At 39.3% G+C, this 17,944-nt stretch overlaps 1 protein-coding gene across 2 annotated transcripts in view; it reads left to right on the top strand.

Moving 5' to 3' along the window:
- The window catches only part of CNST (consortin, connexin sorting protein), a 405,923-nt gene extending 389,413 nt beyond the window's left edge, over positions 1-16,510 (top strand). For both annotated transcript variants that reach the window (XM_053711046.1, XM_053711045.1), the window contains exon 12: positions 13,264-16,510. In XM_053711046.1, coding sequence (XP_053567021.1) covers positions 13,264-13,475 — 212 coding nt within the window. In that variant the 3' untranslated portion in view covers positions 13,476-16,510. The remainder of the gene's footprint in view (positions 1-13,263) is intronic.
- The last annotated feature ends 1,434 nt before the right edge of the window (positions 16,511-17,944 follow it).

The following is a 17,944-nucleotide window of genomic DNA, read 5'->3' as shown; positions in this document are numbered from 1 at the left end:
GAGACATAAGTAAAATTCTAGGAGCCAGTGGCTCCCAGGATCTTGAGTTTGTCGAGCCCTGATTTAGGCAATATAAACGCGTCATAATACAGCTTATACATGCAACCTAAAGTTAGTTTCTCTTGTTAAGTGTATCCAGTCCACGGATCATCCATTACTTATGGGATATTCTCCTTCCCAACAGGAAGTTGCAAGAGGATCACCCACAGCAGAGCTGCTATATAGCTCCTCCCCTAACTGTCATATCCAGTCATTCTCTGGCAAGCCTTAACCAAGATGGAGGTCGTAAGAGGAGTGTGGTGTTTTATACTTAGTTTATTCTTCAATCAAAAGTTTGTTATTTTTAAATGGTGCCGGAGTGTACTGTTTATCTCAGGCAGTATTTAGAAGAAGAATCTGCCTGCGTTTTCTATGATCTTAGCAGAAGTAACTAAGATCCATGGCTGTTCTCACATATTCTGAGGAGTGAGGTAACTTCAGAGAGGGAATGGTGTGCAGGTTTTCCTGCAATAAGGTATGTGCAGTTAATATTTTTCTAGGGATGGAATTTGCTAGAAAATGCTGCTGATACCGAACTAATGTAAGTAAAGCCTTAAATGCAGTGATAGCTACTGGTATCAGGCTTATTAATAGAGATGCATACTCTTATAAAAATGTAATATAAAACGTTTGCTGGCATGTTTAATCGTTTTTATATGTATTTGGTGATAAAACTTATTGGAGCCTAGTTTTTTTCCACATGGCTGGCTTGAATTTGGCCTAGAAACAGTTTCCTTAGGCTTTCCACTGTTGTAATATGAGTGGGAGGAGCCTATTTTGCCGTTTTTTTGCACAGCAAAAATTACAGACACAGACATCCAGCTTCTTCCTGCATGATCCAGGACATCTCTGGAGGGCTCAAAGGGCTTCAAAGTCGTTTTTGAGGGAGGTAAAAAGCCACAGTAGAGCTGTGGCAGTTGTGACTGTTTGAAAAAAAAAAAAAAAAAAAAGTTTTTGTCTTTTATTATTTATTGGGTATTAAGGGGTTAATCATCCATTTGCAAGTGGGAGCAATGCTCTGCTAACTTGTTACATACACTGTAAAAATTTCGTTAGTGTAACTGCCTTTTTTCACTGTTATTTCAAATTTTGACAAAATTTGTGTTTCTTAAAGGTGCAGTAACGTTTTTTTATATTGCTTGTAAACTTGTTTAAAGTGTTTTCCAAGCTTGCTAGTCTCATTGCTAGTCTGTTTAAACAGTCTGACACAGAGGAAACTACTTGTTCATTATGTTTGAAAGCCATGGTGGAGCCCCATAGGAGAATGTGTAATAAATGTATTGATTTCACCTTAAACAGTAAAGATCAGTCTTTAACTATAAAAGAAATATCACCAGAAGATTCTGACGAGGGGGAAGTTATGCCGACTAACTCTCCCCACGTGTCAGACCCTTCGCCTCCCGCTCAGGGGATGCACGCTAATATGGCGCCAATTACATCAGGGACGCCCATAGCGATTACCTTGCAGGACATGGCTGCAATCATGAATAATACCCTGTCAGAGGTATTATCCAGGTTGCCTGAATTAAGAGGCAAGCGCGATTGCTCTGGGGTTAGGAGAAATACAGAGCGTGCAGATGCTGTAAGGGCCATGTCTGATACTGCGTCACAATATGCAGATCATGAGGACGGAGAGCTTCAGTCTGTGGGTGACATCTCTGATTCGGGGAATCCTGATTCAGAGATTTCTAATTTTAAATTTAAGCTTGAGAACCTCCGTGTGTTGCTTGGGGAGGTATTAGCTGCTCTAAATGACTGTAACACAGTTGCAGTACCAGAGAAATTATGTAGGCTGGATAAATACTATGCGGTACCGGTGTGTACTGATGTTTTCTTTCATGTAATTAGCAAGAGTCCATGAGCTAGTGACGTATGGGATATACATTCCTACCAGGAGGGGCAAAGTTTCCCAAACCTCAAAATGCCTATAAATACACCCCTCACCACACCCACAAATCAGTTTTACAAACTTTGCCTCCTATGGAGGTGGTGAAGTAAGTTTGTGCTAGATTCTACGTTGATATGTGCTCCGCAGCAGGTTGGAGCCCGGTTTTCCTCTCAGCGTGCAGTGAATGTCAGAGTGATGTGAGGAGAGTATTGCCTATTTGAATTCAATGATCTCCTTCTACGGGGTCTATTTCATAGGTTCTCTGTTATCGGTCGTAGAGATTCATCTCTTACCTCCCTTTTCAGATCGACGATATACTCTTATATATACCATTACCTCTACTGATTCTCGTTTCAGTACTGGTTTGGCTTTCTACTACATGTAGATGAGTGTCCTGGGGTAAGTAAGTCTTATTTTCTGTGACACTCTAAGCTATGGTTGGGCACTTTTATATAAAGTTCTAAATATATGTGTTCAAACATTTATTTGCCTTGACTCAGGATGTTCAACGTTCCTTATTTCAGACAATCAGTTTCATATTTGGGATAATGCATATGAATTAATCAATTTTTTTCTTACCTTAAAATTTGGCTTTTTTCCCTGTGGGCTGTTAGGCTCGCGGGGGCTGAAAATGCTTCATTTTATTGCGTCATTCTTGGCGCAGACTTTTTTGGCGCAAAATTTTTTTTCTGTTTCCGGCGTCATACGTGTCGCCGGAAGTTGCGTCATTTTTGACGTTTTTTTGCGCCAAAAGTGTCGGCGTTCTGGATGTGGCGTCATTTTTGGCGCCAAAAGCATTTAGGCGCCAAATAATGTGGGCGTCTTTTTTGGCGCTAAAAAAATATGGGCGTCACTATTGTCTCCACATTATTTAAGTCTCATTATTTATTGCTTCTGGTTGCTAGAAGCTTGTTCACTGGCATTTTTTCCCATTCCTGAAACTGTCATTTAAGGAATTTGATCAATTTTGCTTTATATGTTGTTTTTTCTATTACATATTGCAAGATGTCCCACGTTGACACTGAGTCAGAAGATACTTCTGGAAAATCGCTGCCTGGTGCTGGATCTACCAAAGTTAAGTGTATCTGCTGTAAACTTGTGGTATCTGTTCCTCCAGCTGTTGTTTGTACTGATTGTCATGACAAACTTGTTAATGCAGATAATATTTCCTTTAGTAATGTTACATTACCTGTTGCTGTTCCGTCAACATCTAATACTCAGAGTGTTCCTGATAACATAAGAGATTTTGTTTCTAAATCCATTAAGAAGGCTATGTCTGTTATTCCTCCTTCTAGTAAACGTAAAAAGTCTTTTAAAACTTCTCATTTTTCAGATGAATTTTTAAATGAACATCATCATTCTGATTCTGATAATGGTTCTTCTGGTTCAGAGGATTCTGTCTCAGAGGTTGATGCTGATAAATCTTCATATTTATTTAAAATGGAATTTATTCGTTCTTTACTTAAAGAAGTCTTAATTGCATTAGAAATAGAGGATTCTGGTCCTCTTGATACTAAATCTAAACGTTTAAATAAGGTTTTTAAATCTCCTGTAGTTATTCCAGAAGTTTTTCCTGTCCCTGATGCTATTTCTGAAGTAATTTCCAGGGAATGGAATAATTTGGGTAATTCATTTACTCCTTCTAAACGTTTTAAGCAATTATATCCTGTGCCATCTGACAGATTAGAGTTTTGGGACAAAATCCCTAAAGTTGATGGGGCTGTCTCTACTCTTGCTAAGCGTACTACTATTCCTACGGCAGATAGTACTTCCTTTAAGGATCCTTTAGATAGGAAAATTGAATCCTTTCTAAGAAAAGCTTACTTGTGTTCAGGTAATCTTCTTAGACCTGCTATATCTTTAGCGGATGTTGCTGCAGCTTCAACTTTTTGGTTAGAAGCTTTAGTGCAACAAGTAACAGATCATAATAATCATAGCATTATTAATCTTCTTCAACATGCTAATAATTTTATTTGTGATGCCATCTTTGATATCATTAGAGTTGATGTCGGGTATATGTCTCTAGCTATTTTAGCTAGAAGAGCTTTATGGCTTAAAACTTGGAATGCTGATATGTCTTCTAAGTCTACTTTGCTTTCCCTTTCTTTCCAGGGTAATAAATTATTTGGTTCTCAGTTGGATTCTATTATCTCAACTGTTACTGGAGGGAAAGGAACTTTTTTACCACAGGATAAAAAATCTAAAGGTAAATTTAGGTCTCATAATCGTTTTCGTTCCTTTCATCACAATAAGGAACAAAAGCCTGATCCTTCATCCTCAGGAGCGGTATCAGTTTGGAAACCATCTCCAGTCTGGAATAAATCCAAGCCTTTTAGAAAACCAAAGCCAGCTCCTAAGTCCACATGAAGGTGCGGCCCTCATTCCAGCTCAGCTGATAGGGGGCAGATTACGTTTTTCAAAGAAATTTGGATCAATTCCATTCACAATCTTTGGATTCAGAACATTGTTTCAGAAGGGTAAAGAATTGGCTTCAAGATAAGGCCTCCTGCAAAGAGATTTTTTCTTTCCCGTGTCCCAGTAAACCCAGCGAAGGCTCGAGCATTTCTGAAATGTGTTTCAGATCTAGAGTTGGCTGGAGTAATTATGCCAGTTCCAGTTCTGGAACAGGGGCTGGGGTTTTATTCAAATCTCTTCATTGTACCAAAGAAGGAGAATTCCTTCAGACCAGTTCTGCATCTAAAAATATTGAATCGTTATGTAAGGATAGCAACATTCAAAATGGTAACTGTAAGGACTATCCTGCCTTTTGTTCAGCAAGGGCATTATATGTCCACAATAGATTTACAGGATGCATATCTGCATATTCCGATTCATCCAGATCACTATCAGTTTCTGAGATTCTCTTTCCTAGACAAGCATTACCAGTTTGTGGCTCTTCCGTTTGGCCTAGCAACAGCTCCAAGAATTTTTACAAAGGTTCTCGGTGCCCTTCTGTCTGTAATCAGAGAACAGGGTATTGTGGTATTTCCTTATTTGGACGATATCTTGGTACTTGCTCAGTCTTCACATTTAGCAGAATCTCATACGAATCGACTTTTGTTGTTTCTTCAAGATCATGGTTGGAGGATCAATTTACCAAAAAGTTCATTGATTCCTCAGACAAAGGTAACCTTTTTAGGTTTCCAGATAGATTCAGTGTCCATGACTCTGTCTCTGACAGACAAGAGACGTCTGAAATTGATCTCAGCTTGTCGAAACCTTCAGTCACAATCATTCCCTTCGGTAGCCTTATGCATGGAAATTCTAGGTCTTATGACTGCTGCATCGGACGCGATCCCCTTTGCTCGTTTTCACATGCGACCTCTTCAGCTCTGTATGCTGAACCAGTGGTGCAGGGATTACACAAAGATATCTCAATTAATATCTTTAAAACCGATTGTACGACACTCTCTGACGTGGTGGACAGATCACCATCGTTTAGTTCAGGGGGCTTCTTTTGTTCTTCCGACCTGGACTGTAATTTCAACAGATGCAAGTCTTACAGGTTGGGGAGCTGTGTGGGGGTCTCTGACAGCACAAGGGGTTTGGGAATCTCAGGAGGTGAGATTACCGATCAATATTTTGGAACTCCGTGCAATTTTCAGAGCTCTTCAGTCATGGCCTCTTCTGAAGAGAGAATCGTTCATTTGTTTTCAGACAGACAATGTCACAACTGTGGCATACATCAATCATCAAGGAGGGACTTACAGTCCTCTGGCTATGAAAGAAGTATCTCGAGTTCTGGTATGGGCGGAATCCAGCTCCTGTCTAGTTTCTGCGGTTCATATCCCAGGTATAGACAATTGGGAAGCGGATTATCTCAGTCGCCAAACGTTACATCCGGGCGAATGGTCTCTTCACCCAGAGGTATTTCTTCAGATTGTTCAAATGTGGGGACTTCCAGAAATAGATCTGATGGCCTCTCATCTAAACAAGAAACTTCCCAGGTATCTGTCCAGATCCAGGGAACCTCAAGCGGAAGCAGTGGATGCATTGTCACTTCCTTGGAATTATCATCCTGCCTATATCTTTCCGCCTCTAGTTCTTCTTCCAAGAGTAATCTGAAGGAATGCTCGTTGGTTCTGCTGGTAGCTCCAGCATGGCCTCACAGGTTTTGGTATGCGGATCTTGTCCGGATGGCCTCTTGCCAACCGTGGACTCTTCCGTTAAGACCAGACCTTCTGTCGCAAGGTCCTTTTTTCCATCAGGATCTCAAATCCTTAAATTTAAAGGTATGGAGATTGAACGCTTGATTCTTAGTCAAAGAGGTTTCTCTGGCTCTGTGATTAATACTATGTTACAGGCTCGTAAATCCGTATCTAGGGAGATATATTATAGAGTCTGGAAGACTTATATTTCTTGGTGTCTTTCTCATCTTTTTTCCTGGCATTCTTTTAGAATTTCCGAGAATTTTACAGTTTCTTCAGGATGGTTTGGATAAAGGTTTGTCTGCAAGTTCCTTGAGAGGACAAATCTCTGCTCTTTCTGTTCTTTTTCACAGAAAGATTGCTAATCTTCCTGATATTCATTGTTTTGTACAAGCTTTGGTTCGTATAAAACCTGTCATTAAGTCAATTTCTCCTCCTTGGAGTTTGAATTTGGTTCTGGGTGCTCTTCAATCTCCTCCGTTTGAACCTATGCATTCATTGGACATTAAATTACTTTCTTGGAAAGTTTTGTTCCTTTTGGCCATCTCTTCTGCCAGAAGAGTTTCTGAATTATCTGCTCTTTCTTGTGAGTCTCCTTTTCTGATTTTTCACCAGGATAAGGCGGTGTTGCGAACTTCTTTTAAATTTTTACCTAAGGTTGTGAATTCTAACAACATTAGTAGAGAAATTGTGGTTCCTTCATTATGTCCTAATCCTAAGAATTCTAAGGAGAAATCATTGCATTCTTTGGATGTAGTTAGAGCTTTGAAATATTATGTTGAAGCTACTAAGAATTTCCGAAAGACTTCTAGTCTATTTGTTATCTTTTCCGGTTCTAGGAAAGGTCAGAAGGCCTCTGCCATTTCTTTGGCATCTTGGTTGAAATCTTTAATTCATCATGCTTATGTCGAGTCGGGTAAAACTCTGCCTCAAAGGATTACAGCTCATTCTACTAGGTCAGTTTCTACTTCCTGGGCGTTTAGGAATGAAGCTTCGGTTGATCAGATTTGCAAAGCAGCAACTTGGTCTTCTTTGCATACTTTTACTAAATTCTACCATTTTGATGTGTTTTCTTCTTCTGAAGCAGTTTTTGGTAGAAAAGTACTTCAGGCAGCTGTTTCAGTTTGATTCTTCTGCTTATATTTTCAGTTTTTTTCATTATAAGATTTAAACTTTATTTTGGGTGTGGATTCTTTTCAGCGGAATTGGCTGTCTTTATTTTATCCCTCCCTCTCTAGTGACTCTTGCGTGGAAGATCCACATCTTGGGTAGTCATTATCCCATACGTCACTAGCTCATGGACTCTTGCTAATTACATGAAAGAAAACATAATTTATGTAAGAACTTACCTGATAAATTCATTTCTTTCATATTAGCAAGAGTCCATGAGGCCCACCCTTTTTTGTGGTGGTTATGATTTTTTTGTATAAAGCACAATTATTCCAATTCCTTGTTTTTTTATGCTTTCGCACTTTTTTCTTATCACCCCACTTCTTGGCTATGCGTTAAACTGATTTGTGGGTGTGGTGAGGGGTGTATTTATAGGCATTTTGAGGTTTGGGAAACTTTGCCCCTCCTGGTAGGAATGTATATCCCATACGTCACTAGCTCATGGACTCTTGCTAATATGAAAGAAATGAATTTATCAGGTAAGTTCTTACATAAATTATGTTTTTCCTATACCTAACTTAACTTATGGCAGACGGTCTCTAAGGTGGAGGGAGCAGTTTCTACTTTAGCAAAGCGTACTACTATCCCGGTTGAGGACAGTTGTGCTTTTTCAGATCCAATGGATAAAAAATTGGAGGGTTACCTTAAGAAAATGTTTATTCAACAAGGTTTTATTTTACAGCCCCTTGCATGCATTGCGCCTGTCATGGCCGCGGCGGCATTCTGGTTTGAGGCCCTGGAAGAGGCCATCCATACAGCTCCATTGACTGAAATTATTGACAAGCTTAGAACACTTAAGCTAGCTAACTCATTTGTTTCTGATGCCATTGTTCATTTGACTAAACTAACGGCTAAGAATTCCGGATTCGCCATCCAAGCGCGTAGGGCGCTATGGCTTAAATCCTGGTCAGCTGACGTGACTTCGAAGTCTAAATTACTCAACATTCCTTTCAAGGGGCAGACCTTATTCGGGCCTGGTTTGAAGGAAATTATTGCTGACATTACTGGAGGTAAGGGTCACACCCTTCCTCAGGACAGGGCCAAAGCAAAGGCCAAACAGTCTAATTTTCGTGCCTTTCGAAATTTCAAGGCAGGTGCAGCATCAACTTCCTCCGCTTCAAAACAAGAGGGAACTTTTGCTCAATCTAAGCAGGCCTGGAAACCTAACCAGTCCTGGAACAAAGGCAAGCAGGCCAGAAAGCCTGCTGCTGCCTCTAAGACAGCATGAAGGAACGGCCTCCTATCCGGCAACGGATCTAGTAGGGGGCAGACTTTCTCTCTTCGCCCAGGCGTGGGCAAGAGATTTTCAGGATCCCTGGGCGTTGGAGATCATATCTCAGGGATATCTTCTGGACTTCAAAGCTTCCCCTCCACAAGGGAGATTTCATCTTTCAAGGCTATCTGCAAATCAGATAAAGAAAGAGGCATTCCTACGCTGTGTGCAAGACCTCCTAGTTATGGGAGTGATCCATCCAGTTTCGCGGACGGAACAAGGACAGGGTTTTTATTCGAATCTGTTTGTGGTTCCCAAAAAAGAGGGAACCTTCAGACCAATTTTGGATCTAAAGATCTTAAACAAATTCCTCAGAGTTCCATCTTTCAAAATGGAAACTATTCGGACCATCCTACCCATGATCCAAGAAGGTCAGTACATGACCACAGTGGACTTAAAGGATGCCTACCTTCACATACCAATTCACAAAGATCATCATCGGTTTCTAAGGTTTGCCTTTCTATACAGGCATTACCAATTTGTAGCTCTTCCCTTCGGGTTGGCTACAGCCCCGAGAATCTTTACAAAGGTTCTGGGCTCACTTCTGGCGGTTCTAAGACCGCGAGGCATAGCGGTGGCTCTGTGTCTAGACGACATCCTGATACAGGCGTCAAGCTTTCAAGTTGCCAAGTCTCATACAGAGATAGTTCTGGCATTTCTGAGGTCGCACGGGTGGAAAGTGAACGAGGAAAAGAGTTCTCTATCCCCACTCACAAGAGTCTCCTTCTTAGGGACTCTTATAGATTCTGTAGAAATTAAAATTTACCTGACGGAGTCCAGGTTATCAAAACTTCTAAATGCTTGCCGTGTTCTTCACTCCATTCCGCGCCCTTCGGTAGCTCAGTGTATGGAGGTAATCGGCTTAATGGTAGCGGCAATGGACATAGTGCCATTTGCGCGCCTTCATCTCAGACCGCTGCAATTATGCATGCTGAGTCAGTGGAATGGGGATAACACAGATTTGTCCCCTCTGCTAAATCTGGATCAAGAGACCAGAGATTCTCTTCTCTGGTGGTTGTCTCGGGTACACCTGTCCAAGGGTATGACCTTTCGCAGGCCAGATTGGACAATTGTAACAACAGATGCCAGCCTTCTAGGTTGGGGTGCAGTCTGGAATTCCCTGAAGGCACAGGGATCGTGGACTCAGGAGGAGAAACTCCTTCCAATAAATATTCTGGAGTTAAGAGCGATATTCAATGCTCTTCTGGCTTGGCCTCAGTTAGCAACACTGAGGTTCATCAGATTTCAGTCGGACAACATCATGACTGTGGCTTACATCATCCATCAAGGGGGAACCAGGAGTTCCCTAGCGATGTTAGAAGTCTCAAATACCAAGTACCACTCTTGCCACCTGTCAGCAATCCATATCCCAGGCGTGGAGAACTGGGAGGCGGATTTTCTAAGTCGTCAGACTTTCCATCCGGGGGAGTGGGAACTCCATCCGGAGGTGTTTGCTCAGTTGATTCATTGTTGGGGCAAACCAGAGTTGGATCTCATGACGTCTCGCCAGAACGCCAAGCTTCCTTGTTACGGATCCAGGTCCAGGGACCCAGAAGCGACGCTGATAGATGCTCCTTGGTTCTTCAACCTGGCTTATGTGTTTCCACCGTTTCCTCTGCTCCCTCGACTGATTGCCAAAATCAAACAGGAGAGAGCATCAGTGATTCTGATAGCACCTGCGTGGCCACGCAGGACTTGGTATGCAGACCTAGTGGACATGTCATCCTTTCCACCATGGACTCTGCTTCTAAGACAGGACCTTCTGATACAAGGTCCTTTCAATCATCCAAATCTAATTTCTCTGAGACTGACTGCATGGAGATTGAACGCTTGATTCTATCAAAGCGTGGCTTCTCAGAGTCAGTCATTGATACTTTAATACAGGCACGAAAGCCTGTTACCAGGAAAATCTACCACAAGATATGGAGTAAATATCTTTATTGGTGTGAATCCAAGAATTACTCATGGAGTAAGGTTAGGATTCCTAGAATATTGTCTTTTCTCCAAGAGGGCTTGGACAAAGGATTATCAGCTAGTTCCTTAAAGGGACAGATTTCTGCTCTGTCTATTCTTTTGCACAAGCGTCTGGCAGAGGTTCCAGACGTCCAGGCATTTTGCCAGGCTTTGGTTAGAATTAAGCCTGTGTTTTAAACCTGTTGCTCCCCTGTGGAGCTTAAACTTGGTTCTTAAAGTTCTTCAAGGAGTTCCATTGGAACCCCTTCATTCCATTGATATTAAACTTTTATCTTGGAAAGTTCTGTTTTTGATGGCTATTTCCTCGGCTCGGAGAGTCTCTGAGCTCTCTGCCTTACAATGTGATTCTCCTTATCTGATTTTTCATGCAGATAAGGTAGTCCTGCGTACCAAACCTGGGTTTTTACCTAAGGTGGTTTCTAACAAGAATATCAATCGAGATTGTTGTTCCATCATTGTGTCCTAATCCTTCTTCAAAGAAGGAACGTCTTTTACATAATCTGGACGTAGTCCGTGCCTTGAAGTTTTACTTACAAGCTACTAAAGATTTTCGTCAAACATCTACCCTGTTTGTCGTTTACTCTGGACAGAGGAGAGGTCAAAAAGCTTTGGCAACCTCTCTTTCCTTTTCGCTTCGGAGCATAATACGCCTAGCCTATGAGACTGCTGGACAGCAGCCCCCTGAAAGGATTACAGCTCATTCTACTAGAGCTGTGGCTTCCACCTGGGCCTTTAAAAATGAGGCCTCTGTTGAACAGATTTGCAAGGCCGCGACTTGGTCTTCGCTTCACACTTTTTCCAAATTTTACAAATTTGATACATTTGCTTCTTCGGGCTGTTTTTGGGAGAAAGGTTCTTCAGGCAGTGGTTCCTTCCGCTTAATCCTGCCTTGTCCCTCCCATCATCCGTGAACTTTAGCTTTGGTATTGGTATCCCATAAGTAATGGATGATCCGTGGACTGGATACACTTAACAAGAGAAAACATAATTTATGCTTACCTGATAAATTTATTTCTCTTGTAGTGTATCCAGTCCACGGCCCGCCCTGTCCTTTTAAGGCAGGTCTAAATTTTAATTAAACTACAGTCACCACTGCACCCTATGGTTTCTCCTTTCTCTGTTTTCGGTCGAATGACTGTATATGACAGTTAGGGGAGGAGCTATATAGCAGCTCTGCTGTGGGTGATCATCTTGCAACTTCCTGTTGGGAAGGAGAATATCCCATAAGTAATGGATGATCCGTGGACTGGATACACTACAAGAGAAATAAATTTATCAGGTAAGCATAAATTATGTTTTTATGGCATTTTTAATACTTTTGTAATCATAATACCATCAGAAAAATAGTACAGTACTGTAAGCAGGAAGGTAATAGTTGTGGATTTCAATAAATATAGACTTATTTGTATTTTAGAACACACAAAAAACAACCCAAACACACAGGCAGAGTATGGCTAACCGATAGGGGAAAATAGCCATTTTCATATTCAGAAAAATATTAATTAAAAAGTTTGGATTTTGGCATTTCCGGATTTGGGGTTTTGCACCTGTATTTTATAATCCTCACTTAAATTGCCATTGTAGGCGGGCATATTGTTTAGTGTTCAGAGATGAAGCATTCTTCTGTTTAGCGCAAATGAACAAAGGGTCTGTACTTGCAGTAATTACAGTTTAAGGGACATTGTGCATTTGCATAAATGTTTTGTAAATGACCCATATATAGCCCATCTGGGGGTGTTTTTGCAATAATGTATAGTTTTGCTTTTTTTTTTTTAAGCAACATTGTGCTGATTTTCTGACTCCTATCCAAGCCCCAAAGTTTTAGATGTATACTGATGTCTACAGACTCCTGTTTCTCTTGTTTGTGTAAAGGGTCTTTTCATATGAGGGTGAGGGTCTGCTTTCAGCCCAGTGGGTGTCCCAGCCTAACCTCATCAACACTGCTAAACTGGGAGCTTCTAAGGATGTTTTTAAAATGTTTCCTGGATTTTTATATCGGTATCTGTGCATATTATTCTTTTTTAGTAGTGTCTATTACATGCAGTTAAAGGGACAGTCTACATCAGAATTTTTATTGTTTTAAAAGATAGATAATCCCTTTATTACCCATTCCCCAGTTTTGCATAACAAACACAGTTATATTAATATACTTTTAACCTCTGTGATTATCTTGTATCTAAGCCTCTGCAAACTGCCCCTTTATTTCAGTTCTTTTGACAGACTTGCAGTCTAGCCAATCAGTGCCTGCTCCCAGATAACTTCACGTGCACGAGCACAGTGTTATCTATATGAAATACGTGAACTAACACCCTCTAGTGGTGAAAAACTGTTAAAATGCATTCTGAAAAGAGGCTGCATTCAAGGTCTAAGAAATTAGCATATGAAACTCCTAGGTTTAGCTTTCAACTAAGAATACCAAGAGAACAAAGCAAAATTGGTGATAAAAGTAAATTGGAAAATTGTTTAAAATTACATGCTCTATCTGAATCATGAAAGTTTATTTTGGCCTAGACTGTCCCTTTAAATTAAAATTGGTGTATACTGTCTCTTTAATATCCGTATAAAAGCAAATGGAAGATAAGTTTCTGTACAGACAAAAATAGCTGCATATCTGACAAATGTCATGCCCAACAGCAGTTATTTCTCAAAGATATCTTATAATTCTATGTCCCCTAATTTATCTTTAGTAAAGTGGCTTATATATATTTTTATTGCTTTTTAATATAAAAAAATGTCACTTAACTTTTTTTTTTTTTTTTATTTGTTTGCAGAAGAAATCGGGGGTGGTTCATGCATCTTGCTAGTGGCACTGTGCATAGTGACCGTATTCCTTAGCATTGGTGGGACTGCAGTATATTGCACATTTGGTGATGTGGATTCTTCTGTATGCAAAGATTTTACAGAAAATATGGACTTCTACTATACTCAACTACTGCAAGGAATAGAGGAACTGAAACATTGTTGTCTACACACTTGGATGTAGTAGCAGCTTTTGGTCTCATTTCATAGGTTAAAAGTTAACCTAAACTCTCTAAGAGAAGAAACAATGTAAAAAAAAGTTATTTTAAATAGCTATTCTGTAGACTGCAAAAAAAAAATTATGTGTAATTTAAAAAATAAAGAAAATCAAGAACTGCGCAGTAACACCTGCATCCACTCATCTGGCCACTGAAAAAAGCTATATCTATTGCTTTTACAACTTGAGGCATTCAGCATTTATGCAATAAGTTTGTATAATAGAGACTTTTCTCCTTTTTTTTTTTAAATAACACCTCGCTCCCAATGTCGCTGGTTCTTTTATGAAATGTAACAATTTATTGTGTTGTCATTTTTTGTTTTGTTTTGGACATTTCAGGCAACTACTGAGACAGTACTGTCAATTCTGTAACGCAAAAAAAAATATACTGTCCATATGGTTGACAGGCAATTAAAGATGTGTGTGTTTTATCTGTAATGTATATTTGTAGAGGTTTGCAAAAAAAAAATTTAATTTTTTTTTTATTCACAAAAAATCTATAATAATGCTATAATGTATTTTCATGAATAAGTCTGACTTTTTTTTGTTTGTTTTTTTTTAGCAATTATTTCTGGTGCATCTATGATGTAATCAGTTAAAAAAAAAAAAAAAAAAAAGTCTGCAAAAATAACAGTGATTTAGTTATTTTAAAGGGACATACAACTAGGGATGCACCGAAATTTCGTCCGCAGAAAGTTTCGGCCGAAAACTTTTTTTTTGTTATTTCGGTTTTTTTGCCTTTTTATTTTCGGTCAAATTATTGTGTAGCATATTTTAAATTTGATGCCAGCCTAGAGCTGCTGTTTGAGTTCATTACTTGACTTACTGTTTTGCATATAATAATAGTTTTCTAGGACTATACTTTATTTTGATAATTGGTAACAAAACAAAAACAGTTAAATCTGATTCTGTTACACAGAACTAAATAAAGAATAATACTAGCGATGCACCAAAATTTGGGCCGTCGAAAATGTGCAATTCCAATTTCGGCCCAAAGAGGACCAAAATGGCTAAAAATGTACAGCCCTCCCCTGTTCTATTGAGTTACATGTTTATCCTTAGCGTAAGGTGAGCAGCACAGCACTGGCATGGTACACAGAGTGCACACATAAGTACCATTACATGATGATATTTGAAACCAGCAGAGAAGGAAACCAAAGTTCTGAATAGTGAATACAGTAATCAAAGGAGAATAAGTAGCATGTTTATAGACACTTGATATTATCAGACACAGCCCTAAGCACACACAGTGAATATCTTTAAGCCTTATATACAGTGCTCATACATCAGCCTCTTGTGTGTAGACATTCTATTTGCCTGAGGCAAATATGCGTGCACACTTTATATGCATAAGCCCCAAGCTCGCACATAGTTGGTACAAATTAGCACCCACAGTGTATACAAAAAAGCACAGTAACTTTCTATAACCACCTTGCACATAAGGTTGTAGCTAAGTCCGGTGGTCCTGGTGATAGGGGACAGGCAGACTCCATTTGGGGCTCCGGACATATATTCTGATGGATCAGTGTGAGAACTGAACCAGGAACTAGGCGGAGATACAATGAGAGACGATCAGGTGCAGCCACGCTCATTGCACGGTTAACTACACCCAAAAACAAAACACATGTCCACCTCGTATTGTTGTCTGGCTATAACCACGCTCTCCCTAATAGAGCTCCAGTTTCACTGCAGATCACTCCCTACAGAACAAGTGACCATGTCCATTTGTTGGAGCTTTCCCGCCTACAAGCTCTCTCAGCTACACACACACACTGTAGTTAAAAAAGAAAAAAAACTATTTTGTTTCGGTTTTCGGCCAGGGGCATCCTTAATTTTCGGTATCGGTTTCGGTCCAGAATTTTCATTTCGGTGCATCCCTACATACTACCCAAATGTTTTCTTTCATGATTTAGATAGAGAATAAAATTTTAAACAACTTTCTAATTTACTTCTATTATCTAATTTTGTTTCATTCTCTTGGTATCATTTGTTGAAGGAGCAGCAATGCACTAATGGTTTCTAACTGAACACAAGGGTGAGCCAATCACAATCAATATATATTTATGCAGCCACCAATCAACAGCTAGAGCATAGGTTCTCTGCTGCTTCTGAGCTTGCCTAGATAAACCTTTCAACAAAGGATAACAAGAGTAGTAAGCAAATTAAATGATAGAAGTAAATTGGAAAGTTGTTTAAAATTGTATTCTCTATTTGAATCATGAAAGATTTTTGGGGGGTTTCATGTCCCTTTTAAGGGATCTGTTTTATTAACAGATATAGTTTGTGCAAAGTGTTATTTTCCCGGAAAAAATAAAAGATAATTATTACTGTAAATTTACTTGATAAACCTGTCTCTAAACCTGCGTGACTTTTCTGTCATTGGGGATATAACAACTTTCTGTACTTAACTGTACTGGCTGGTTCAGTACATATACTTTTTGTTTTTAACATATTTATTTCTGTTTGATCATTATAAAGGGAATTTGCATAATGTTTGTGGTGTGCTAACAAGTGAGTTGAGATCAGTTTTCTTTTTTTAAGTAGATATTTATATTTGCAGTGTCTTGTACTTTGTTTTATGCCTGTTCTCGTATCCACATTAAGTTGTTTGTAGTATTTTGTTTTTTATTTAAAAGAAAATCATTAAACATGCACCAAAAAGTCCCTATATATGTAATCTTTAAGAAAAGTTTTAACTAAAAAATATTTATTGAAATTGTGGTATAGCATATGAAACCGAATTATGCTATAAAATGAAGAAATAAATATATACATTTAATGTTATTCTGTACAGCTAAAGAGCTATAAATGTGATTTTTAACAAAACTGTTTTATTCACAACATGATTGCAGGTAAACATCACATAATTCTACATATAATGAATGTTTTTTGTTTTTTTTTCCTTGAACGTTAATTGTTCCACCTAATATTCTGCAATTCATGTTTTAAGTATAGATGCATTTACAATTTCTGTATTAAATTAAAACTAAAATGGAGATTTAGTTGATTTTTGTTATTCTTGTTTGTCTGTGTGTGTGTCAATTTGTTGTTGATTTCATTTTAGTGTTAGATCTAGTTTGATTTAATTATGCTTGCTATCTTGTGAACTTATTAAACTGGTTCCTGGTAACTAGCATTTATTTTTAACTGCTTAATTTAAAATACATGATGCATAAAAAAAATCATGAGAGCTTTATTACAACTAAGACATTGATAGTGTACTCTACAGCAGTGGTTGCCAACCGCGGTCCTCAAGGACACCCAACAGTCCTGGTTTTCATTATAGCTAAACCAGTGCACAGGTGAAGTAATCAGCTGATCTGTAACCAACCTGCTCTCATCCATCAGCTTATTATTTCACCTGTGCACTGGTTCAGCTATAATGAAAACCAGGACTGTTGGGGGTCCTTGAGGACCGCGGTTGGCAACCACTGCTCTACAGAACAAGGTTTATCTAAAAGAAAATGTCTAACTGCCATGGTCTGTGCCTTCAAATAATATATTGCAAATACGTTTGCATATACTGGTGTCCAGCAACTCAGCATACCAGTGTACCCTTTTCACTAGCAACAGTATACCTAGATACCTTAATGTCCAGCACGCCAGATCAACATACCAATGCACACTGATTTATGGAAGCTCAGAATACCCTTGAACTGTGGTGTCCAGCAGTTTATCATACCAGCTCACCAAACATTTGTAGCCTGGTGCGCAGCAGCTAGTCAGACTTGCATACCATAGTGAATATGTCAAACATGCCAATAAGAGGAGCACTAGGCAAATCCAGTGAATAAAATTTAACTTTTATTTCGTTTTGCAGCTTCAATTAAAATCTTGAGTTACAACAACAACATCTTATGGACAGATAGAACAGCGTTCTCTAGCTTACGCGTTTCGACAAAAGCCGTAGCTGTTTGGTAGACAGAAAAGCAGACCAATCTTACATCAAAACCAAGGGAGATTTAAAAGGGTAGTCCGAGAATAAGCCGGATTCAGAAACCAAACAGGAAATTCAGGCAAGGTCAGAGGCACTAACAACAGGAACTATGTCAGGGCAAGAAGTGGTCTGTGAAGCAGCCTTTTATTGGAGAGCTGATTGCAGAACTACCTGCAGCTGTCAAGTAGGTGGAGCCAGAATGCTATCCACTGCATATAACAGGTCTCCAAAAACTTCCACAGAATACAAAACCCTCTGGTGGCACAATAACAGAGATAAAGGCTGTAAATCAGGAGTCCCAGGCTTTGAGAGTGTGTGTGCGTGCGCAAAAGAGTGTGTAAGACTGATTATCTATGTGTGATTTGGTGTATATGTGTTATTATGCATAGAGTATACTCTGCAAGAGTGTTCATGTTTGACCTGAACTAAAGGTGGCAACCCTACTGAATGGCATGTAGAGCAAAAGGTAAGAATTGTAGATTAATGTTTTAAATCTTGT

The sequence above is a fragment of the Bombina bombina genome, chromosome 4 (assembly GCF_027579735.1).
Source record: "Bombina bombina isolate aBomBom1 chromosome 4, aBomBom1.pri, whole genome shotgun sequence".
NCBI classification, from domain to species: Eukaryota; Metazoa; Chordata; class Amphibia; order Anura; family Bombinatoridae; genus Bombina; species Bombina bombina.
Note: the sequence above shows the minus strand (reverse complement) of the source record. Positions and strands in the feature narration are given on the sequence as shown.